At 38.1% G+C, this 25,884-nt stretch overlaps 1 protein-coding gene across 1 annotated transcript in view; it reads left to right on the plus strand.

The window, feature by feature from the left end:
- The first annotated feature begins 4,224 nt into the window (after positions 1–4,224).
- Lix1 (limb and CNS expressed 1) overlaps positions 4,225–25,884 on the plus strand; it is a 56,030-nt gene continuing 34,370 nt past the window's right edge. The window contains exons 1-2 of the mRNA XM_075951818.1: positions 4,225–4,502; positions 24,958–25,121. Of these exons, the coding sequence (XP_075807933.1) occupies positions 4,421–4,502; positions 24,958–25,121 (246 nt within the window). The 5' untranslated portion in view covers positions 4,225–4,420. The remainder of the gene's footprint in view (positions 4,503–24,957; positions 25,122–25,884) is intronic.

A 25,884-nucleotide genomic window follows, 5' to 3' on the forward strand; every position in this document is an offset into this window, starting at 1 on the left:
GTATCTGGCGGACCTGCTGGTGCTGTGCATATGAGGTCTTGTGGATCTGATTGTTGCGTTTTTTAGTGAAACCAACACAGAAGAGTCGGAGCAAATAACCATCGGTTGTCTTGACATCAACGTGAGCTTCAATCATGGTCTGCCACTTTTTGACGAGGAAGCCATGCATGCAATTTTTTGCTGCTAGCACTGAGTCAGGAAAACTTCTCTTAAAGGAGTCATTCCTCTGCTTGCTGCCAGCAAACAGAGTCTACCAATAAGCTGTGCTTAACTCTGTTCTTTTGTGTCTATAATTCCTTCCTAAATGCTCTCAGTTTTTATATGGATGTAGTTGTTCAATGTTGTTGAGCCATTTTGCAAGCAGAGACTGTGCATTTGTTTCCCAGCCATTTAGACCCAAATAATCATACACAAACAACATTAATTACAACACTGTTTGGCCTATTAACTAACTCTTATATCTTGAATTAACCCATTTCTATTAATCTGTGTAACACCACGAGGCTGTGGCCTACTGGTAAAGGTTCTAGGGCATCTGTCTCCTTCAGCTGCTGCATGGCATCTCTTTGATTCCACCTACTCTCTCTTTGTATCTCTGTTCAGATTTCCCATCTGGCTGTACTGTGCTAAGCCATTGGCTGAAACAGCTTCTATATTAACCAGTGGTAATAAAACAAATTCAGAGCATACAGAGGGAAATCCCACATCACATATTTTAATTTTCCATATTTTAATTGTACCTTTGGCATAACCTTCAGGTAATCAACGCTCATAGTGAAGGCCATAAATCCCTGATAAAATAGACACATTGTTCAATGTTTCTCTGTCCCTCCCATCTCCATCAGTTGCTTTTTATATCAAAGTAAAGTAAGAAACCACATAGTAGTTCTTCTGACTGCTACTAATGGAAGTTTGATCTAAGAAATTCTTATGAGCATTCAAAGAAGAATGTGTAAGCAGAGGCGTAGGAAAACTTTTATTGAAAGATTGCACTTAATGAAGAAACAATGCTAACTTTGATATTGTATAGTCTGCCTTCATTAAAGTTACTGTTTTCATTACTAATGTGAAAGACCACGTTTCTTTGAGCATGGCAAATTTGTTGTGAGGGTCTTTGTTAAGATCCTCATAGCTACTGGGTGGTGATGGCTCACACCTTTAATCCCAGCACTTGGGAGGCAAAGACAAGTGAATCTCTGTGAGTTCAAGGCCAGCCTGGCCTACAGAGTGAGTTCCAGTACAGCCAAAACTACACTGAGAAACCCTTTCTCAGGGGGAAAAAGAGAGAGAGAGTGGTGCTCATAGTTTTCTTATAAATTCCTATGTGTCAGTGAATATCTTTTAATTCATCATATTGACTTCTGTGTTTCCTAGGAACGAATGGTTAAGTTGCCTAAGACTAGGAGCGACTTTCTGAATATCAGTCTACCATTTGTGAAATGAATATATGATCTTCTAGACATCTAGAAAATCTGTTCAAACATTTGTGTTCATTTATAAGCATAAAGTGATAGGTGTTAGAATGTAAATAGAGCACTCAGGATAACTCTCTGATTTTATGCAAGAGAAATGTCAACTCAGAGATGAGCGGCTTTTCACAGTTAGATGACAAAAATATAATTCTAGGCCTTATTGAGCCCACGTTTATTCTTCCTTCTACTACGCTATTTAGGTCTCAAGAGATCACTGGCCACTCTTCCAGAGCACTGGCTGCTTCTCCAGAGTATCCAGGTTTAAGTCCCAGCATTCATAGACACCAGGTACACATGCAGTGCAAAGAAATAAATGCAAGTAAAACATTCATACACATAAAATGTTTTAAAGAATTATTATATTCAGTTTAGGTCTACAGGAAAAGCCTATTTACTGATCAAAATCTAGGCATGAATCATTTCTAACTTTTCTGTTTCCTATTATCAGTGTCATTCCTTGGGGAAATCCATATTATTTGTCGTGGTTCTATAATGAGAACACTAATTGTCTTGGTTTCCAATATTATGTTATTCTCAAAGCACTTACATTCATTCATACCATGTGTCTATTCTCAGGGTAACAGGGTTGGTTTTCAACCACCAGTCACCCAGCTTATTTTTGAAATTAGGAACTTATTTCCTCCAAATAAAAAATAAATTTTGAACTCTTGGACTACAGTAACTAATATTTTTCTGGTATGAAGTGTTGCTCAATGACAGATTGCTTGTTTAGCCAGTGCACATCTCTGGGTTTGATCTTCAGCAACATACACACATGCACATTCACACGCACATACTTGCTCACAAATTTGTGCAGGCCATATAAAGTATACATTGTGATCCAAAGTAAATATCTTCATGTTAAGTTCAAGCATACATATGAAATATACATAGATCTATATGTAATTTCATTTAATGTTTTTGTCCATGGAGCAACCTTGAGTTTCTTCTTTCTGTGGCCTGTATTTCCTGTGGGTATTTGACAGAAAATAGTCATTATAATGACAATTACTATTACTGCTAGATTTTCCTTTTCTTCATTTTTAAGCCCTCCCTTGTATAAGTAGCTGAAGAAATTTTCACATGAAAGACATTTTATTTATACACAATCTTTAAAGGATGAGTTTCACAATAATAGGATGTGAAAATTGGAAAGAACATTATAGAAAACAACCTGTAGTAAATGCCATATAACAAGACTTAAACAGGGGGCTCAGGTGGGGAGACTTAAAGCAAAGAGGTCTTCCACAGCTTCTCAACAACTAACAGATGTTAAAATCAGGGTTTTTTTTTATTTCTGGCATTACATATAATTACAATGTGATCACATGACATGTTTGTCTCTTGTCAAAATACTATTTTACACATAGTTATGGATGTTGTAGAGATCATAGGAAAAATCTGATTTATGTTTTTTATAATAATGTCTATATTCTTTTAAAGGTATTATTTTTTGCTCTTGCTCACCAGAAATTCTTGTCCCTTTTGTTGCTGTTGTTTTTGGTGTTGGTGTTGGTGTTGATATTGTTGCTGTTGGTGGTGTTGGTGGTAGTGCTATTGTTGTAGGTGGTGGTGGTGGTAGTGCTATTGTTGTTGGTAGTGTTGGTGGTAGTGCTATTGTTGTTAGTGGTGTTGGTGGTAGTGCTATTGTTGTAGGTGGTGGTGGTAGAGCTATTGTTGTTGGTGGTGTTGGTGGTAGTGCTATTGTTGTAGGTGGTGGTGGTGGTAGAGCTATTGTTGTTGGTGGTGTTGGTGGTAGAGCTATTGTTGGTGGTGGTGTTGGTGGTAGTGCTATTGTTGTAGGTGGTGGTGGTGGTAGTGCTATTGTTGTAGGTGGTGTTGGTGGTAGTGCTATTGTTGTAGGTGGTGGTGGTAGTCCTGGTGATGGTGGTAGCAGTGCTGGTGGTAGTGGTGGTGATGGTGGTGGTAGTGTATGTAGGTTCATGATCAGAGGATGATGCTATATAACCTCTATTGTCACTCTCCACCTTACTTTTTACAGAGTATTGCTATGAATAAGAAACTCCCTATTTCTGCTAAATTGACTGGTAGATGGGTTCTGGGATCCATCCGCTTCCCTACACTAGTGTTACTTGTACATGCAGCCATGCCTGGCTTTTACATAGGTACTGAGGATTTGAACTCAAGTCCTCTTGCTTTTACAACAAAGGTCATTACACACTGAGCCATTTCTCCAGATATTTTTAATAGAATGAATTATTATGAGTGAGTGATATCACAATTAATTAAGTCAGTTTTAGGAATGGTTTTATTTGGGGATCAATAGAATAAGTGTGGTCATGCAAGCTACAAAATAGTCCACCAGGTTTTGCTTGGTACTGCTCACCAGAATTCACTGTCATTGGGGAGAAGATTCTGAATGCATTCATAAAGCAGAATTTAACTTCAATCATAATATTTGTAGTACCCTCTTTTCCAAACAGGAATTTAGATTATGTTTGTTATAGTGGTTATACAATTATGGCAGTCTCCAGGAGCCTCTCCTTTGTAATTTAGTAAATTGCTTTGAGAACCGTGCTTCTTGAGTTCCTATTCCTGGGTCAGTTCATTTGAAGATAGAAGGCCAAAAGAAATGCCCAAATAGGCAGAACAGCACAGGCAAAATCTGTTTGGAAAGGAACTCTGTTCCCACGATTAGTGAGCTTCCCGAGCCAGCCTGTAGGTGGGTGTGTTTAACAGGGGGAAGCAATGGGAACCAGCCTGTCAGCCAGCCTTTCAGGCTAATTAGCTCAGAACACAACAAAGATAAGTGAGCCTGAGAGGAGGGCCCTGAGGGTCTTTAGATTCTGGGAAATGTCTGATTGGCAGATGTTAAAAGGGATTCTTCCGTAATCCAGTGCATCAATGAACTGCACAAATTCAGTCCAGAGCTGCGAGAACTCAGGCATGCGGATGCTGTGCAGCCGGCTTGCACAGTCAGAGCCGAGATGGACAAAACCTTGGAATCTCTAAGGCACATCATTGCCCAAGCCTTGCCGCACAGAGACCCGGCTTTGGTCTTCAAAGACTGTAAGTACTGAAGGAGAAAACCATATTTTTTTCTGACTTTTTAGAAAATAGCCGTAAGTGTCTAGTCACTTCCTATTTAACTATGATTTCTGCTAGATCTTTGTAGTCTTGTGTTGTGGGCTAAGCGATATTTAAATTGTTTCCAACTTCAGTCAGGAAAATGATTCCATTTTACTTACATCCACGAGGTTCTGGGTTATTTTGCCAAGACACTACTGTATAGAAGACTTTCTTTCTAAACTCTAAAATGTGCCAAGTCTTAATGAACTTTTCCAGATGCTTTTTAAATAAGGCAAAGCTGAATAGAATTTGGTGAAAACTAAAAATATCTTGGAAATTATAATAAAAATGCATCTCTAGTGGTTAATCTAGTTAATCTTCCAAAACATAGCTAGTCACATTTAAATCAAGTACTATTTTTATCTAAAAATATTTGTAGTAAACAAAATTTAATAATAAATTGCTGAGCTCCTAAATTTTAATAACAAATTATAAAGCCAATAAAATGAGATATCTTCCTCACCTCAGCCTTATTCTCCACATCCCCACACCCACCCCACATGGCTTGGCAAAGTTATTTTCAAATCTTTTTCTAAAATGATTATGAAAAATAATTCAGTCAAGCTTTCCAATTCGAGCAATACTATTAAACCATTTGTCATATAACTTTGCTTCTGGAACCAATTTGATTTCTTGCTGCTGCAAAACAGACTATCTTCACAGTGTATCTTATCTACAGTGGATATCAGATTACAAAGGGCTTCTGAAATAGAATTGCGCTTTGGAACTGCCCAAAAGGTGAAAATGCATATGGAATGTCTTTCAGCCTGCAATGCGTTACAGCTTTCTTCCTTGTGACTCTAGTGATGTCTGTCTCCATCAAAGTATCAGTGGTTTGGATTTCGCGTCTGATTAGTGAATAACAGTCCTCTCCAGATGTCCTTGTAGCTTATATTTCTCATATGTGTGGTGAAGAAAGAGAAACGTTGGGCCACTTTATTCTATAAAATTTCCCTCTTAGAAATTAAATCGTAACCAATCTGGCCTTCAAGGCATAAAATAAAAGCTATTTTCTTTCTTATTTTTTTTTGAATATTGCCTTCAAGCATTTGTCAATAGCTATGTTAGAAATAATAAAAATCACTCCATCCTGAAGCCTAGCCTGGGGTCTATTCTGGCTTGTTATGTTTCCCTCAGTGAAAGGAAAGGAAAGAATGTCTCTCCCCTACATTGCATTCAGCTCTTAGTGAAGGGCAAATGGCACTGGCATGTCCAAAGCTTTGGGTAAACTGTAAGGAATTACATCTAGACTTTGGAGAGCAGAGGCAGTAAAAAGAAATGGAGGGAAAAGTGAGGCTGCATGGTCCAGGTTTTAAGCTGAACTAATTTCTTCCAATTGCATACTGTCTGTCACCAAAATGTTTGCAAGAATGCTATTTTTTTTCTTGTTTTTTTTCCCCTGAGACTCTTATAATCCACACAGAAACTCTTTCATATGGAAAAAATGTGTCCCATTTCATATATTTCATTCATTCACAGCAACAACAACAAAAACCCCTGAATCTGGCATTTTTCATTGCCAACTTTCCCTTGGCACAACTGCTGCTCCGTAGCTGGCGGCAGCTGCTTGTGTCACTTCGTGAGTGTGAACGTTTGAGTGCTGGTCCTCTCTCTTCTGGCTTGTCTAACCTGGAAACAAAGTGACTAAATGACAAATGTCTCTACTAATATTTGTGGAAGAGTAGAAAAGGGTTTACTTTCTGCGTGAAGACAGTAGATGTCTTTTGGGGACCGAGCCACATCTTACCAACTCTGGTTGCTGTACATGTCAAAGTCTGACCTATGAAGCTATTTTTTTCTTTGGCACTACACTCCTGCTGGCAACCAAAAGAAAAGTGTCATCAGTCCTAAGTGGCAGATTCTGTCTCCTGTCCTCCTCACTCTAGGCTTCTCCTGTGACACAATCCATCCAGTCTCTGCCAGGAGGGAGGGCCATGCACTTGAACACATCACTGCTAATTATTTAAGAAGAATTGCTTCCTCGCTTATTTTTTTGGAAGATGAAAAGGGACTTTAGAAATTTATAAAAACCCTTGGGACTGGAGAGATGATGCAGCAGTTAAGAGCACTGACTGTTCTTCCAGAGGACCAGGTTCAATTCCCAGCACCCACATGACAGCTCACAACTGCATAAATCCAAGAAAAGATAAACATGCAGGCAAAATGTCAATACATGTAAAATAAAAATAAATAAATTATTCAGGAGGGAGAGGGAACTGGGAATGGTATGTAAAATAAAAAAAGATTGTTTAAAAAATAAAAATGTAAAAAAAAGGAAGTTATAAAACTCAACTCAAGTGAACAAAGGAGTATTTTTTTTTAATGTCAGGTTGTTTCTAAACTCCTCTTCAAGAAGACAAAGTGCTATTTCCTTTGTTCTCTGGACACAATACAGAGAGCAGAAATGGCCTCCTGAGTTAATCACCACCCTTGGTTGGCTTTTGATTTGCTTACAAACAAGCAACAATTGGTAAATTTTTTCTGGAAGTTGATTAGGAAAAGCACTCTGAGCATTTTCTAGTCTGAGTCAGATCCATGTGGGAATGGTTACATTCGCTTAAGGAACTGCATGTTGAATGCATTGCTCAGCCAGGAAGGCCCTTCAGACGCCATTTTTACAATATGTTAAGTCTGTTCTAGTTTAGATGTTGTTCATCTGTGATAGTTGTGTATTTTTAAAAAGTATTATTTTCTTTCTCAAAAGGAAAGGAATCCCACAACATTTTTTTCTTCCTAGTTGACATTCAGATGAAAGAGCTTTGGGATAAGGTAGGCTCCATGTATGAAATTTGCTTCTGAAGGCTGGCACCAGACTGTTCTCCACAACAGGAACACTCAGTAACCGGCAGCACTGGATAGCACCACACAACCAGACAGAGCATGTTTTCAGAGAAATCATGGCAAATGCCCATGCTGCCTTCCATTCTGAGTTCTGTGCCATCCAGTTTTATTCCATGAGTCATGAGTCACAAGCGAAGATGAGCCCCTGCCCTCTCTTGTGGAGCATGTGCTTGCTGTTTGCTTGCTACTCTTTGACCAGTCCTTGACTTTTTCTCGAAAGAAACTACTGTATGATTTCAAGACAACTATGTAGCAGCAGATCCTAACCTAGGTACTAATTCTTCACATTACAAAAGATAACATACCTACCATCTCTAAGGTGTTACTTCATCCATTATATAGACACTAGGTAGGATGGTAAATCTTCATAAGATAACAGATAATATGCCAGAAACACTTATTCTTCATAGCAAGCCAGTAAATGCAGATACTGCTGTCGTACTGTAGTACCATTGTTATAAGTCAGGGAACAGAGCCAAATTGCCCATGTCCCACCATGGTAAGACATAGAGGCTAGATACAAATATCTTCCAACTTCTTACTTTTTGTTGCTCACTATATGACACTGGTTCTTAGAGGTGCCCGGCACTACTATATTATCAGAGCTGTAATGGCAATGTCTGTAGGGAAAACAGAGAGAGGAGAGAAATGAACTTTTCTGGGAGGTGAAGGAGCCTAATAAGTAGTCATATTTGAACAGAATATGGCAGGGATGCAGACATGGGGGCGTTTTTAGAGGAGGAGAAGCCACTTGGCCAAAGGCTATACAAGGAGGATGGATTGAATGAGAGCTGAATAGAAGAAGCAGGTTGATTGTTGCTGACAGATTGGCCATCAGAAGGTGAAGGAGTTAGGTGTGATTGTAAACTGCGTGTGGAAGTTCATGTCTTTATGCGACGCTTTTAAAAGTGTACTGGTAATGGCTGGGAAGAACTGCAGCTTTCATCAAGGAAATCATTTGCCAACCCAAGTAAAATGTAAGTTAGTAAATGGTAACTATGCTTCGGGGAAGTTGTTACTTTCAGTATGGATTGTCATTCCAGCCACAAGAATTAGTAGATTACTGGTTGAGCTTTACAAAGTTGTATTTTAGATTTCACTAGTATTTTCTCCACATTCTGAGATGAAAGGTAAGATGGAGTCTTTGTTAAGTGTTGCTCAGTTAGATGCAAATTTCTGACATATTTTAGGTGCATTAGCTTTTTTTTTTATTTGAAAAACATTTCTCTGCATGGAAGGTTTTATATATACATACATACATATATAAGATAGGTGGATACTTAACTTCAAAGAGCACATTTTTACCCCCTGGAAAACTCAGAACAGACTACAAGTCTATTAAAAACATCTTAGTAATCATGAATCTGGCTGTATATGGCCTGGGAGAATCAAAATCCTCAAGAGTCAAATATTTTTTCCGTCCCATTTTCTTTAGTGCAGTTACTTGAAATCTATAAATTTGATGATACATTTATAGTTTTCACATTTCACAGAGAGGGATGCATGTAAGGGATGTAAAATTCCTTTTGCACGCTGCAGTACATTCCGCCATATAAACTGCCCTTGAAAGAACACCATTTCATCTCAGAGCAACGATTCCATCCTAATTGTAACAGAGTAGATGCTGATACTTTTGGTACTAAATTAGAAATGTGTGCTTTAAGGGAACTCCTTCAAATGCCAGTTTTTCTTTATTTGTTACAAGGATACAATAACTTTTATTTGAATCAGCTCATCTATCAGTGGTATGAAAAATATTCTCTTTATCTTTTTTCAGAAAATGTTCATTTGACAGTTTAAATATTGAAATACAGCCTTAAGATAAAATATTTTAAAGTCTTTTAACTGGGGTGGGAAGGGTGACTTCTCAGTCAGTTAAAGGCCATTTCTGTTCTAATACCTTTTTCCTCATATATTAATATATTTAAAAAATAAAAATAAAATATGATAGACTATCATTCCATGGAATTGAGATTGGTCTGAGACCTCTTTATGGGCTGTTGTCCCATCTCACCAGAGGTTTTTATTTTTATTTTATTTTTTTTTTAACAACTGAGATTTGCTAGCTTGAACTCAATTCTAACAACTTCTGAAACTCATGTGCTAAATTACAGTCCATAATAGGATACAGCTGCCCAAGGGTGAGGTTCTAAGTTATGATTTTTCTGTTTAAATGATACGGTTTTACTGATTATGTGCTACAGATTGATTTAAGAAATGTTAGACAACTTTAGAAGCCTTTCATAAAAGAATTTTTTATTTGATATATTTTATATTGAAGTTTTAACCCCCTAAACTTTTTTTCCTCCATGTTCAAATGTCCATGTAAGTTTAGTCTGTAGAGGTATTTAAAACAATTCTATTTAAAAGAACAAGAATCCTACTGAAAGTTTAAAGATAACTGAAGAGAAGAGACAATCACTCCATCCTGTAGTTCTCTCCTTTGTCTCTCTGGAGTCAATGGAATGTTACGGTTTCAAATTTTTGTTGGCTTTGTTTTTTCTCTGTGATGCAATGATAATCAGTTGATCCCTAGTTCAGTCTCATCTTGTTGAGCAGCTGTGAGAACCCATCACTCACCCAACACACTGTTGGCACTCATGGCCTTTGCTTTTTCATCTTTGTTCCTCTCCTATGCTTCTAAACTACCTACTATAATTTTTCTGAGATGGCTTTGTCTATAGCTTCGTTTTAAGTACCAAGGAAGTACCAGACCTTGTAATTTTGTTACATGCCAGATGCCTCTATAAGGCCAGGTACCTGGAAGGCATATGACAGAAACATTTAAATCATTGTTTAACTTTTCTCCCCCACAAAAGAGGAACAGGAGAAGAGTTTTTACATTGTCAGGTATTCTGCTTAATGATGAAGGAAACTTCCCAGCACTTTTCTAAGCCATTCTTCAATTGACACAATTAGCAGAGAATAACTACATTTAGGAAGAAGTTGACATCAAATTAGGCAGGAGGGACCATGGAAGAAGCCCTTAAAACCAAAGTTACTTCAGGCAAATCAGCCGGAGGTCTGCCTCAAGCTAGCCTTATGACTAGCTCAGAATCACCCCATGTGTCATTGGCACAATGTCTGAATTTACCACACCTACATTCATCCTTAGAATGTGCCTCCAGCTGTAAGTTACCAGGGCATTCTTATTATGACCCAATTCTATTTGTGCCTTTTTACTGACCCTGTGGCAAATACTGAAAAAAACATTCTTTGAATATTTATTTCCAGGGAATATGCACCTAAAACCATATTTGTAAAGATTTGACCATTTTAATGAACTTGAATTTGTGCCTGATCCTTAACTGGCTATCTCACATACAGTACAAAGTCAATGCCCAGTAGAACACGGGGAAAGATGAATACACCACAACTGGAAAATACATTGCGTCAGGATTCTATTCTATACAGCCTTTAAAATTGGATGATATCGTCTGACCCATACTACATGTAAATTGTACCATGCTGCTGCTGCTACTCAAGTGTGAAACATACAATGACTTTTCATTTAGCTTGCCTTTGAATCTTCCTTTCGTTCCTTCATACTCTCTTTTCTCTCCCTGTCCTTGCAAATATACATAAATGTTATTTAACTTTTATCATGAAAAGATTTAGAGTTCAACCTTTGTAAATTCTAAAGGTGAAAAGTACCCCCCAAAAGGAATGATATTACTTTTAAATTTTTTACGGACCCTCCTGAAAGGTTAACTATGCAAAACAACTAAAGAATTTCTATTCCTTTAAAGAAATGTTTGGAATGTGGGTAGAAGTGAAAGGAGGAAAGAAAAGCCAAACAAAAACCAGTCAGCTTTCCAGCTGCTTAAGGAGCTGAGGCACAACCCTTGAATAGTGCCTCTGCTGGGAACAAAAAAGGACTCCAGCTGCCTGCCCCCACTGTGCCAATGCGGCTACCTTAAAAGAACTTTCATATAAAAGGAAAAGGGGTCAGGGCACTCCTGCTGCAAGATACAGGGGCAGTGTCTGTAAGAGTCCATTAGCCTGGCCAAAGTCAAAAAAGGTAGGGATCATTGCAAATGCCTAGACAGGTAGCCTGGCTGATCTGTTTCTGGGACTCAGAGAGACAAAGAATAAAACCCAAGGGCACCCCATTTTACAACCTAGTTTATGTGCATGATAAATTAATATATCTTGAGTTTATCTTTTACATTATTTGGGGGTCCTTTTCCTGTTTCCCTCAATAAAATTAGAAAATCACACTGATACAAACAAACTCTACATGATTGAGTTGCTAGAATAGTAAATACTATTTAACATGTAAAATGTCACCTGTTAACAGGTATTTTAATTAAAAGGTGTTATTAAAGTATTATAAACATAAATCTAGCTATTCAAAAGTAGAGAATCATTGAAAATACAGCAATTATCTTGAAAGCCACTTAATGGTGTATTTGTAAATGGCAGGTCTTTCCAATTTGTCTTAATTATTTTTGGCAAGGAATATTTTACTCAACTAGAAATTTTCCTGACATAAGATTAAAGAAATTGGCTCTTTCTTGTGGTAGATTTATAACAGATTTTTACTATCCTTTGTGTGTATGTGTGTGAACAGATGACCTCTTCTAGGACTGACGTTTTAAGTGATTGAACCAGACTGTGAAATGTATTGTTTCTGCCTTCTTGGGGCATACGAGTCACTAAGTATTAAGTTAAAATAAAAGCTAATTCCTCAGTAGTTCTTGCTAAGGGCAAATTCATTGCTTTTACTATCCAGCAAAACGTGAAAATTTGGGAGACTAACATCTCAAAATATTGAGACATGAAACATTTTATTAATTTACTTTTTGGCTATTCTAAATCTTTGACCTAACCAGCAAATGTTCTCAAAAGAGCTTGTTCTTTTTTATTTCTGAAATTCTCATGTATTTGGTTAATAAGTAGCACAACATATTTAGTGAGAAGTTACAGACATGCATACTATTTTTAGAGCATTTAATGTTAAGGTTTCCAGAACTCTATTAGCATTAGTTTCAAAGATGCAATATGCAAACATATAACCATGTCTTCTTTCAACACCTCTGGATCACAATAGTTAAGAAACTAGTACTTAGCATATGTGAAGATCTACTCGGAGAATTTTCTTTTTTAAGACATACACTGTTTTCCTCAGATGATGATTTCAGCTTGGATCAGGTAGTTCACTGTGGTACACATAGGGTTCAAACCCAGGCTGTCTGTCTCAGCAACTGCCTGTCTCTTAGTGATAACTTAAAAGATAAAATGCAGTACACATTTTAATATATATCAATTAGTGCCTATCATTCAGGGTGATTATAAAAACACTTTCTGATCTGTGGAGCACATAAAATATAATACTTCCTATGTGAAAACATAGATCATATATCCCTGTTGGTGTCTCCATTGAAAATATGAAAATACAACTTTTTTGCTTCTTTGTCTTCTTCCTTCCCTCTGCTAGAGTGGTGTCAATCTTCCTTTTAATACCACCTGCTTCACCATCTCAGACATGCGTGTGATGGAGCTTAATCTAGAGTATTTGCTTTCCCTGTGTTGATATGTTCAAGCACACAGATAATAGGAGCTCTTCAGTTTTCTCTATTTAATTACTATGTTCAAATCTCCATTTCTCAATTTTCCATTTTGCTTTTGTAAGCCCACTCTTCTTTAGTACAGTCGTCAGCAGAGTCATATTCAGAGTCTGAGCAAATGTCTTTGCTTGGCTTTTTATCTATTTTTTTCCCTGACTCTATCATCTAACATCTTTTCATCTTTCTCATCACCTTTACTGTTGTTACTTTCTCCTCCTCATCTTCACTCTCCTCTTCTTTTTCCTCTTCATCTTCCTCTTCCTCCTTCTCTTCTTCATGTTTTTCTTGTATTTCTATGTGAATCAAATTTCCTTATTCTTTTTGCTCATCACTGTCCCCAACCGGCAGTTCAATGCCTTCAGCAAGGGCAATGGGCAAGGAACTTCACATTCATTCCATCTTTGTCTCCCACTTGATTCAACAGGGGGACCAGCTGTGGGTCATTTTAAATTATTATAAAAATCTGAGTTACTCCAACTTAATCCTTAGCAAATCATGTTCCATCTTGAGATGGTACATCTTGGCAGCACCTTTCCTTCATAGGAGAGGGGAAGAGTTGTTTCCACTGCCCTTTCAGGTTCCTTAACTGGGCTATAAACCAAGTATAAGCATATGTAAACAGGAAACAAGAGGAAAACTATGTTTAGTGATATATTTATGCAAAGGTAAATGTGTAAATATGTGATATGAAGAAGTGTCAGGTAAATAAAATTTATATAGCATTCAGAGTTTCAGAATTGATGGAGGAGGTGTACTGGGAGAGGGTGGGGATGCAGTAATAAGGGGGTTAAAGAGGGTATGTACCATGAATAAAGTTTGCTTAATGTAATAAAACGTCTTCTCAGCTCTGGAAGAACATGGGGGAAGGGGACTGTAACATGAAGAGCCTGCTTGTTGGGGTTTCTGTCCCACCCAGTACCTCACAGCTGGCAAGCCCCAAAGAAAATCACACAGAGATCTCTATAAGTTATAAAGCTGATTGGCCCATTAGCTCAGGCTACTTATTAGCTCTTGTAGCTTATATTAACCCATTATTCAGATCTAATTTAGCCATATGGCTAGGTACCTTTTTCAGCTGGCAGATCACATCCTGCTTCCTCGGTGGTCTGTGTAGGACTGGGAGGAATCAACTTCCTCCTTCCCAGAATTCTCCTGTTCTCATTGTATCACCTCTACTTCCTGTCTGGTTTTCCCGCCTATACTTCCTGCCTGGCCAATCAGCGTTTATTTAAAACATGATTGACAGAATACAGACAATTCTCCTGCACCAGGAGACCATGATCAAACTGTATTTACATTTAGAATTGTTTTAAGTTATAAAAATATAGTAAAAATAAAGATAAATTTTTAAATAATGAAACAATGAAAGAAGTTAAGGAAAACACAAATAAATGGAAAGCTTACTCATGTTTATGGGTTGGGAAAAACATGTTTCCACAGCCATGAAAGTTATCCCAGAGAAGATCTCATAAAATGTATAGTATCAGACTTCCCTGTGCTCTTCTTTGGTTGGTGAAGTTCCTAGGAAGTGCTGTTATAACAATTGAATTCCTTTTAGAAGATGCAGCTTTAGTCAGACAAAGCTCTAAGAAAAAGCCACTGCCTGAACCATACATACATCCCCTCCCATAGGAGGCATAGTGCTTCCTTCAGTATTCTCATGTACCAGCCGACCCAGACACATCCTGCACATGTGAGAACACATGATTCTTGTCTTTCTGAATCTAACTTACTTTGATTAACAAGATGATCTTCAGCTCCATTGAATGGGGTGAAATGGGACCTCAATGGATTCCAGACTGTATTTTTCTGATTTTTAAGTTGTTGAAGAATTTTCTATGTATTTTTTGACCACCTATACTTCATTTGAAAAGGGTATATCCAATTCATTTTTTCCTTGATTCTACTTACATGATGTATTAAGTTTATTAATTTGCTTATGGTGAACCATTCTTATATTTCTGATGTAAAATCACCTTGCTCATGATATATGATTTTTAATGTGTTTATGAATTTGGTTTGCTTTGCTCAGGTTTCTTTCTTACAAAGCCCAGGACCATGAGTCTGGGAATGGCACCACCCACAATGGGTTGGGCCCTCTTCTATTGATCACTAATTAAGAAAATGCCCTACAGCTGGATCTTATAGAGGCATTTTCTTTACTGAGGCTCCCTCCTCTCTGATGACTTTAGTTTGTTAGGGTACAGTCCATGTCAAAAAGAAGGCATGATGGCAGGAGGCTAGGTCACATTGCATCCTCAGTAAGCAGAGAGAGACACAAGCTAGTGTTCATCTCACTCTTTTCTTTTATTCAGTACAGGACTCCAACCTCTGGGATGGTGATGCCTACATTCAGGTTGTCTTTTCTTTCAGTTAAAACTTTCTGAAAACAGCTTCACAGATGCACACAGAAGGATAGGTACATAGTGGTTATAATCTAGAGGAGTTAACAACAAAAATTAATAATTACAAAGGGAGAATAAAAGCATATGGGATGAAGGAATGAAAAAATAAGACTAAGGGGAAAACACAGTAAAACCAACACAAAGCCAAATGATTAAAAAATACTGAAAATTGTTGATGTTCCTCTTCATCTGAGGAATTAGAAGATGAGATAATATTTTCTTCCCTCCCTCCTCCAGGCTTCTAGTTTACAATTTACATGGCATGGAGAAAAGAAAGATATGGAGTCATTTTTGCTCCAAAGTCCAAACAGGTTACACCAGAAAGGGATTCATGCTAGATAAGCATTCTTGTATCCGCTGCGACATGGCTTCTGTGTTGAGATGGTGAGGCCTAGATACTGTGTGATCCCATGTGTCTGGCCATGCAGTATCTGTCCTAGAGCTCTGGCTGCAGTTTCTAAATGTAACCCTCTTCTGTGCACCATGGCCCACATATCACTCCATGTGAATGTACATCCAAGTCATAACCAGTTTTCTGGCTCAAACCAATTATTCCCAGTCTTCTGTTTGTCTGTAATAGGTAGAGACCTTTGGATCTTCAGAAGTAAAAATGAAAGAGCTGAACCTTTTTCTTCCAGAAGGATTTTGCTGTAAGCTCGCTGTTTTTGTTTGTTTTGTTTTCTTCAAGATGGGGTTTCTCTATGTAGCCCTGACTGTCTGGTAACTGGCTCTGCAGACCAAGCTGGCTTCAAATTCCACCTGCCTCTGCCTCCCAAGTACTAGGACTAAAGGCACATGCCACCATGACCCAGCTTGAAAACTCATTCTTAAGGTGGCTGCCAACCATGGCCCTAGAGAGTAAGCTAGGACATACAGGGCCCTTTCTTCAGGAGCAGCTCACTGTGTAGATCATTTATCTCCCACCTTGAACTATATTTCTGCAGAGCATCAGATTGCCTGCCTGAGCCCTTCCTTTGCTCTTGCTTAAAGTTCTGCAAGAGAGCATCCTCTGCTTTCCCACTTTCCCACTATTTTATCTACTGCCCAATGTTGAGATTCATGATTTATTTTATAAATCTATGGTTAAATTTTTCTATATTTTACCTGGTCTTTGTCTACTGTTCACAGTTCCACCCCTGTTCCTTTCTACACCATTCACATTCCCCTATGGCCAAGCACTTGATGATCATTTCAGACATAAAGAACCCAGACACTCCCAGATATCTCTAATCTACTCTCTTATCACCTTCTTGTGTAATTCTTTTTAAAAATAAATGTCTCCTTATTTTTTAATTTAATGCCACTATTACTTCTCTGAGAGTATAATTTCTCTTTTTTCTTCCAGTGCCTATCTCATTTCCCTAAGGAGAAACTCAGATTAGGCTCTCCTCCTACATAGACTTTCCTTAGAACTCTCAGCCTGTTGGGGGTAGCTGCTTACTGGCCACCCAGATTTGTTTCCCAGCTGCCCTGACTAGAAATAATCACACAGATGCTATATTATTTGCAATACTGTTAGGCTAATTGGTGTGGGAGGTCCTTCTGTCTATGTGTTGCTTTTATTGGTTAATGAATAAAGAACTGCTCTGAGCCTACAGCAGAGAAGACCAGAACAAGGCAGGGAAAGCTAGGTTGTATGCTGGGAGAAAAAGGGGCACAGTCAGAGAGAAACCATGGATCTGCCACCTGAGACAGATGCTGGGAACTTTAGCTGGTAAGCCACAGCCACATGGCGATATACATAATAATAGAGATGGGTTAGTTTAGGATATGAGGTTAGCCAGAAATACACTCAAGTTATTGGCCAAACAGTGTTGCAAATAATATGCTTTTCTGAGTGATTATTTTGGTTCGGAGCAGCCAGGAACCAACAAGCGACTGCCATACACAGATATATTTTCAGGCCACGCAGTGTACTGCATGATGGATTTAGCTTTTACTCAGAAAAAAAAGGGTTTGTATGCTGCATGGTGCTACCCAGAGTTTAGGTGGTGAGGATGGCTCCCACCTGGCAGTCCTAGAGCCAGAGGAAAACTACCTCCACTATATTTAAAGCCTGAGAGAGGTGGAGCCAGCACCCAGGGCCACTGAGACCAAGCTGCTTAGCATTTTAAAAACCACTTCTGGTCGGAAAATAATTACAGATATGCAATAAAGGCAAATCCAGATTAAAAAAAAAAAGACCACTACATGGGTCACAGTGTTGGATAAATGTATGTTGGCTTGGGAGAAAGAGAAAAAAAAAAGAGTATAGAGAGGTATAAAAAATAAATCGTTTAAAAAAAATAAAGTCTTTTAAGAGACAGAGTATAGATAGTCATAGATTAAAAGGAGCAAAGAAAAAACAAGCCACTTAAAGATGGAAAACTCACAGAGAGTCTTGATTATGTATATTATTGTGTCTTCTTTGAATTTATTGACTGTGAAGGAGCTAAGTACAGAGACACATTTCATTGTATGGACTGCTAAGTTAAACCAACATAAAGGTATCTTGATTTCAAAATTTGAGTCTAAGGATATGTTGCTTTGGAAAAGAGGTTCTTTTGTTTTCATAGAAGATGAGAACCTGTGGATTTCTTCCAGACCAGTATAGTTTGATGGAAATAGATCCCCTGAATGATTGCTGTAAATACTCCCACAAAGAAAATACTTTGCCCAACAAAGAGCAGGAAACAGTTTGGAGAAAGTACGTACATATTCTTAAATACTGTCTATAAATGTTTGTTTACATTTAAAGGGGGATATGATATAGCTATAAATAATTTGCATTGGTATAGATCTTGGTTAAATGATACAAATTTAAGGTCAATCTTGTTATATGTATATTTCTGGTCTTGATTAAGGTGTTGTGATTCTGTAGTTCATTTAAAAAATGTAATGTATAATTAAGAAATATAGTTTAATAAATAATCATCTATAATAGTCAAGCTTGTAGTCATGTTAGTTAGATTTTCTAGATGTATACAGATATATTTCAGTTAGATAGGTATTCTTCAAATCTTTTAGAGACCTTCAGAATACAGCATTTAAAATGTTTAAGAACTTACAACTTTTCATGACAGTGAGACATGTCTGCTCCTGGTAGCACCAGTTACTTCAAGAAGAAAATGGGCATCAAAGAGGCTTATGGAGTTGGTTACCCATTTGTGCAAGAAATTGCTTTTGCCTGGACTGCTTCACTGGACATGCAGGACCCACAGAGAAATGACTGCTGATGATGCACAGATTAGTGGAGATGGGTTAAATTAAGATGTAGGAGTTATCCAATAAGAAGCTAGAGCTAATGGGTGAAGCAGTGATTTAAATAATATGGTTTCTGTGTGATTATTTCATGTCTAAGCTAGCCGGGCAGCCAGAAACCAACAAGCGGCCTCCTCCTGCCAACAACCAATAGCTTAAGTGTATTTCTGGCTTACTCTTATACTTTAAATTAACCCATTTCTATTAATCTGTGTATTGCCACTTGGTTGTGGCTTATCTCATAAAGTTCCAACCAGCATCTGTCTCTGGAGGGGGCTACATGGCATCTCACTAACTCCACCATCTTTCTCCCAGGATTCAGTTTAGTTTTTCTGCCTACCTCTACTCTGTCCTATCACAGGCCAAAGCGGATTCTTTACTCATTAACCAATAAAGCAACACATATACAGATAGACTTCCCACATCATCAGCCCACATCCATCTTCTTTTCACTTTGCAATTATTTAATTACTGTGCCATGTTTTCTTTACACTTTAAACATTATTATTCATTCTATTCTACAATTTGGAGCTTTAATATTTTATTCATTAATTACATAATTAATATAATATTTCTTCAGGCAGACTGTAAATCTCTGTGGGCTGAAAGGCCTGTTTTGAACTTTCTTATATTTCAGGGTTATTGATCACACATAGACTGTGACAGTACATAACTGTCTGTTAATTAGGATGTTCTATTCCACTGATCCTTCACGATATTTCCAGTACAGTGCAGGGAGCATAAATCAATTAAAGGAAAGACAAATGGACCCACAATCATATTTACAACTTTCCTAAACCATAGTTAATAAAGATACAGCTCACGTGAGATCACAGCTATCTGTTACATGCTGACTCTGGCTAGGTTTCTCCTTTCTTAACCACCTCTGGAGCGTCCCATCTAGCTGGGGGCAGGTTATTACCATCACAGCCATGTTGTTTCAGTAACACTAGGGTTCATACATAAAGCCTATTACAGAACTCCCCTATTCCTCTAATTCCTGTTCCTATTCCTATTCTGAACTAGTGAAATTTACTTATTTCCTATATATTCAGTCAATCACACAGCTAGCTCTAGTTCAGACCATGCAAAGTGTTGTTGAGATTCCGAATGAACAATGACTGTTTCTAAGAGGATAATTTTATCTTCTTGGTTGTAAACCTGGAATGGCACAGAGTAGAATGAACCAGAGCATGTTCCTCCCAGGACCCCATAGTCTGCTGTGAGTTAAGTCACAGAAAACTATAGTTTATTAGATGAATTGTTACCACAAAACATTCCATTCTTATAGCCAAAAGAAAGGCCAGCCAAGTCAGACTTGATAAATGTAGCCAGGAGCACCATATCCATTTTATGAGCATGGTTTATAGGAGATTAAGTGCTAAGACACAGGACCACTAATGGAATAAGAGCTTGGGAAGGGAGATGCATATAGGTTACACTCAATGAGTAAGGCATGATGGAGGAGGTAGTGTTTCATCTGAAATGTGGGGTAAATTAGGTATGGGGGTGGGGAAAACAGCCAAGGTAGGAGAAAAAAATAAGTCTTAGTTCAAAGACAAGTAAAGAGAGTTCTTGCTGAAGCCAAGAAAGGATTTTTTTCTGGCGAGTGTCAAAGTTTAGATAGTCAAGGTGTCTTATACTGTTCATGTCTTCTTTGGTTAATTGTGAATGTTTCAAACTGGACTTTATAATAAAGAAGGGAAACTTGAGGAAGGTGAAAATGAAAACCTCCCATGTAGAAGAACTTCTGGGCAGTCTAATTATTACTCCCAAAATGCAGTTATTATCAAATTTCAGAATATATTAAAGAAAAATTATATTAGCTACAGTAAACTGTGTAGCAAACTATTTTGTTGTATACAAAACATTCAAAATCTTGAGGAGATTTACCACTGTATACAAAGAAGCAGTCCAAGGCAGGGAAATGGATTAATAAGTTTTACAAACAACATAAATTAGAAGTAAATTGCTTCCTCTATTTTCAGTGTTCTAAGATCATAAATACCATGAAACAGAATTGGGTTTTATATAGTTTCTAGGATCACCCAATAGTCCTATTTTTTCTTACAATGCCGCTGCAACCATTGGACCTCATACCTCTCTACTGCAGCCCCATCACTTAGCAACATGTAAGTGCTTATCTTCTTGTTCTGTCTGCAGCATCAGCCAAACTGTCCCTGTGTGCTTTCTCCAGGTATCCAGCCAAGGGTCACTAGCATCCTTCCATTTAGCATTTAGATTTACCGGGTAAATCTTGTCCTGGCTGTAGATAAAACCTTTTTGCTCTTAATACCATTGAGAGAAAATAGAGACTGGAAAAGGAACCTTACTAAACTTTGAGAGAAATAATGTATACCTTTAAACAATGTGTCATAGACCACAATTTCTCAATTGTGGGGACCCCATGTGAAGTCGACTGAATGTGGGGGTGGCAAAATCCGTTGGTAACAGCAAAGTGTTTTTGAATATGTAATGGCCAAAAGTTAATTAAAAATCAAATGCATACTGAATCCAAGGTTCCCAGAGCCCTGATTGTTTATGTTGCATCACATGACTGCACTGCAACCTTGGTTCTGAGCGTAAAACACACATAACTCACACTGTGTGTACTGTCCACCACTAGCCAAAAGAACAGATAAAGACAGAAATATATATTATTAGCTAAGAAGTCAAATAAAATAAAATAAAAAGCCTGAAAATTCTGAGTTGGCAATATTTGTCAAAATGTATCACTGGAGTGGTGTAGAAGGAAGCCAGGCTATGGTAACTCAAAACCAAAAGTAGCACTAAGCAGAGACAGTTAACATAAGATATTCTTACCAGCAGCCTGACTATAACATGAAAATTTCAGTAACCAGTCACCACCAATAGTTCCAAGGTTTAGTGAGGTATTTCTATTCATTCATTGTCTGCTGAGAAACAATAAGAAAAGAGTAAAAATTTAAAAAAATAAGTCAAAAGTATGACTAAGAAGCAATATCCAAGAGAGAGAGAGCATGAAATATTTCTTATAGAGCTGGACACACATGCAGATGAGTCCCTAGACGTAGAGATGAGTATCACACACTTGGTAGCTCAAGTTTACGTTGTAACATGGGGTACACAGAATTTGGGACTGAGACTTCTAAAGACTAAACTATTTAATGAATCCTCTTCCTCTTCTCATATTTCCTTTGAAATAGCCTATAAATCTTGCTGATGTTCCATAAACAAAAAAGAGCCTGTTTTCTATAAATAGAACACCCTCTTACATAACTAACCTTTAGCGTTGCAGATAGCAAAACTGGGCTTCTTCGTGCTTCACTCCATTCATCCTGATTTATAGTCACAGAGGAGACACAAAGAGAAAGATGCATTGTCTGTGTTCATGCACATATGTTGCACTTTTCAGGGTGATGACATCTCTACTACCATCAAAGGAATCTTTTATGGTTGCATAATGAAAAATTCAAAAGCTGCTTTTTTTATTCATTCAGAAATCTAAATCCACACTTATGAACTCTTAATGCAAATAATTTGTGTGGGCCAAAATTCTTATGTGGGTCCTACCTAGATAATCATGAGTCTTCAGTTTCCTGCTCCAATCAGAACAATCTCATTCAAAGATGAACTTAGAATTTGAAGATAGTGATCTTTGTCGACTAGTTGAGCAAAAGACCCCTCACTGGTTTCCATTTCAGGATTCAGGCTTCAGAATCTCTCTTGATGAATCTAGACAGTCAATTGCATGTAGAGATATAAACTGGATTCTTTATAAAAAAAAAGTCTATGTCTTCTCAGAACTTGAATTGAAGAAAAGGATGTGGGCCAAATACAAACATACAAAAATATCTAATTTCCACTTTGAGTTTTATCAACTGGTATAAAACACTATTTTAAATTTGTAAACAAATTAAAAGTTCTATATTCACCAATTTTCAACGTAATCACTTGCACATATATTCCACTTAATCTACTTTTTCTGTATTAAGCTTATCTTTTTAAAATATTTCCCAGAACACTTGAATATTAAAATAGTTTTTTAAGCTACAAAGGTATCCAATTCCTTAGAAGACTTAGGAACATTCTTGACACATCATAGCCCTAAGGAGAAGGTGTTAGAGCCTTATTGTCTTGGAAACAGCTTAGGGGTGTGGATGTGCAGTGCTTTTGCTGTTAGTTCAAACTCTGTGACACTCCTGACTTCCAGGGAAAAGTCAATGTTCAGGATTTTGAAACACACAAAAGTGTATTGCAGTACTGGAGAAAACCCTAGGGCCTCACCTTGCTAGACAAGCACTCTGCCACTGAGCTAATGCACAGACCCTGCATTGCTACACTTTAAGATGCAAGTATCAAAGAGCAGTTCAAAGGGGCTTAGGGAAAAGCAGATGGATTGTTTTGGGTAGTTCACTGCAAAGCAAAGAGCCTGGGTTGTGCAACGCTGGACTTAGGAGCACAACCTACGTCAGCAATATTTAGTCTTTTCTTCTCTATCTCCCCTGCTACCCTTCTCTGTGTTCACTTAATTCTCAAGCCATCTTTCTTTCTTGATCGAGCAGTGCTGTGCTTACATATTCCTCCAAACCACACATGAAAAAGGAGATTTCCACCAAAAATCTTGGACTGTTGCCTCTAAATGCATAACCTTTGGCCAAATCCCCAGTCCCAACCGTAAAGCCTACATGATACTTCAAGGGAACCTTTTGTCCTAGTCACACATGGCAGTGAGCAAATGCCCCTCAAGCAGAACTGACAGATATCTATCTAATGCTGCCCCCAAATATGCTGTGAGCTCTCTAGAAATGCAGTGGACTCCTTGCATAAATCTTAGAGGGAAGAACACCAGCTCACCTTTCCATAGAAACCCCAGTGACTGAAACTGCTGTGCCAAGCGTGGCCGATGCAGGTACAGGCCAGACTGACAGCTGTCTGGCAGCAGCGCTGGCAAGGAATTCCTGCATCAGGGAGAGTTTAGCCAACATGACTCATAAGGTCACTTTTGACTCCACAATTCTATTATCCTTGTTAATTTCCCCAATTCAATTTGCAGTACAGGATAAACAAACCAGCCTAATTTGATCTGGAACCTCTGCAGGCTATCACAGGTCATTTAATCTAAAACACATGGCCCTCCTCACCATTCCTGTGTTTTCCAAAATCTTCTAACAGACCCTGCTTTACAAGACTCCATGTTATTAGTTTCACTCATGGCTTTTTCCAGTCTCTTGCTTATTTGACAATTGCCTTTGATTCTACTTTAGATTGGGGCAGAGGGAATATAAAAGAGTTTTCTCCTTTCTGAATTTCTCTTAAGTCATATGAATAGTAAATTCAGATTAATACTACATTTCTTTTTCTTATTTTTATTTATTTTTTTTGGTTTTTCGAGACAGGGTTTCTCTGTGGCTTTGGAGCCTGTTCTGGAACTAGCTCTTGTAGACCAGGCTGGTCTCGAACTCACAGAGATCCACCTGCCTCTGCCTCCCGAGTGCTGGGATTAAAGGCGTGCGCCACCACCGCCCGGCTTAAATATTTATTTATTTATTTATATGTATTTATTATGTATACAATGTTCTGTCTGTGTGTATGCCTGCAAGCCAGAAGAGGGCACCAGACCTCACTACAGATGGTTGTGAGCCACCATGTGGTTGCTGGGAATTGAACTCAGGACCTTTGGAAGAGCAGGCAATGCTCTTAACCTCTGAGTCATCTCTCCAGCCCAATACTACATTTCTTACATCTTCACAGTGTGGCTTTCTCTTTTCAGGTTTGAGTCTGAGAAATTGGATATGGGTTATAGATAATCACAGATCTGGAAAAAGCCTACTAAGGCAAAATTTCAGAGATGAATTACCAGATTTTAAATTTGGATATTAATATCATTTATAAAATAAATTTGATACACTGCAACCTTGTTAGAATTGGGGTACTAAAACCACTTGAGTCCTACAAGATATGCACAGTCCAGTCAGATGGCTCAGCCACGTGGTCTGGCAACCTGAGGTTGATTCTGGGGAACCACATAACAGAAAGAGAAAGCCAACTCCCCAAAGCTGCCATCTGACCTTTATACAGGTGCCAACGCATGTACATGCCCCCCCCCCTCGACACACACACACACACACACACAATAAAAATGTAATTTACAAAGAAAATACCCACATTTTAAAGTTACATATCTTGGCGTCCTTACATATGCTTAACTAAAGAGTCTTCACAGTTGAACGCAAACCTCATAGTGCATATGTCCCATTTAAATAGCAACTACCACATCCCAAAATCCAGCCTTAACCATTTGGTTTCTGCCAGTATGTGTCCACCCTCATAACTGATGCTACTTCTTGTCTTTTGCAGTGAATGTTGTGTCAATGTTACAGGAATTTTGGGAAAGTAAGCAGCAGCAGAGAACCACATTCTCCAGTGAAGGCCTGGTGGTGTATGAGTCAATGCCCTCCTCTGGGCCTCCCTTTGTGAGTTATGTGACTCTTCCTGGAGGGAGCTGCTTTGGCAACTTTCAGGTAAGAACAGCCAAGCCCTTGTTAGTAAAAGATAACTGGGCTAGAGCAGAGTTACCTTCTCACAAAGTAGCTGTGAGTTTTCTTGGATATAGTGAATAAAGCTGAGTCGTAGCCTATCAAATATACTGGAAAAATCAGTCAAATGTCCCAATTTAAAAAATAAAAAAGTGGTTGATATTGGGATGTGCCACCACACTTCTACAGAGAACAAATTTTTGTAGTATAGTATTTCATTTCCAAGGTAACTGTTGCTTTTCCCAGAACAATTCTGGAATAAAATGTATAGAACCAGAAAACAGTGACAAAGCCTTCCCCAGGGCATTTCTGTCAGGTGAAAGACTGCACTCCCATGATTTTGCCCTAATTAAGTAATCAATTTGGTCATCCTTGTAGCATGTGTCTTTAATCCAGGACTCAGGAGACAGGTACAAGTGGATCTCTACAAGTTCAAGGTCAGCCTGATGTACCTAGAGAGTTCTAGGCCAGCTAGGGCTACATAATGAATCCCTGTCTCAAAACTAGCTAAATAAATAAATATTTATATAAAATATATAAATCTATGTAATCAGTCTACTCCACACCAAAGAAGAAAGTTAAGAGCTAGGATCAAGTACCAGTCCTTATCCCAGGGTCTGCCTCTGACTACTTGTAATCCCTTGAAAAACTCATTTCGACTTTTAATTTTCTCAGTTTTGAGATAGGAAATATCCACAGCATTAGCCAAAAGTCATAGAAAATGCATTCTCAATGTGTTTATCATGAT

The sequence above is a fragment of the Microtus pennsylvanicus genome, chromosome 1, assembly GCF_037038515.1.
Source record: "Microtus pennsylvanicus isolate mMicPen1 chromosome 1, mMicPen1.hap1, whole genome shotgun sequence".
Lineage (NCBI taxonomy): Eukaryota > Metazoa > Chordata > Mammalia > Rodentia > Cricetidae > Microtus > Microtus pennsylvanicus.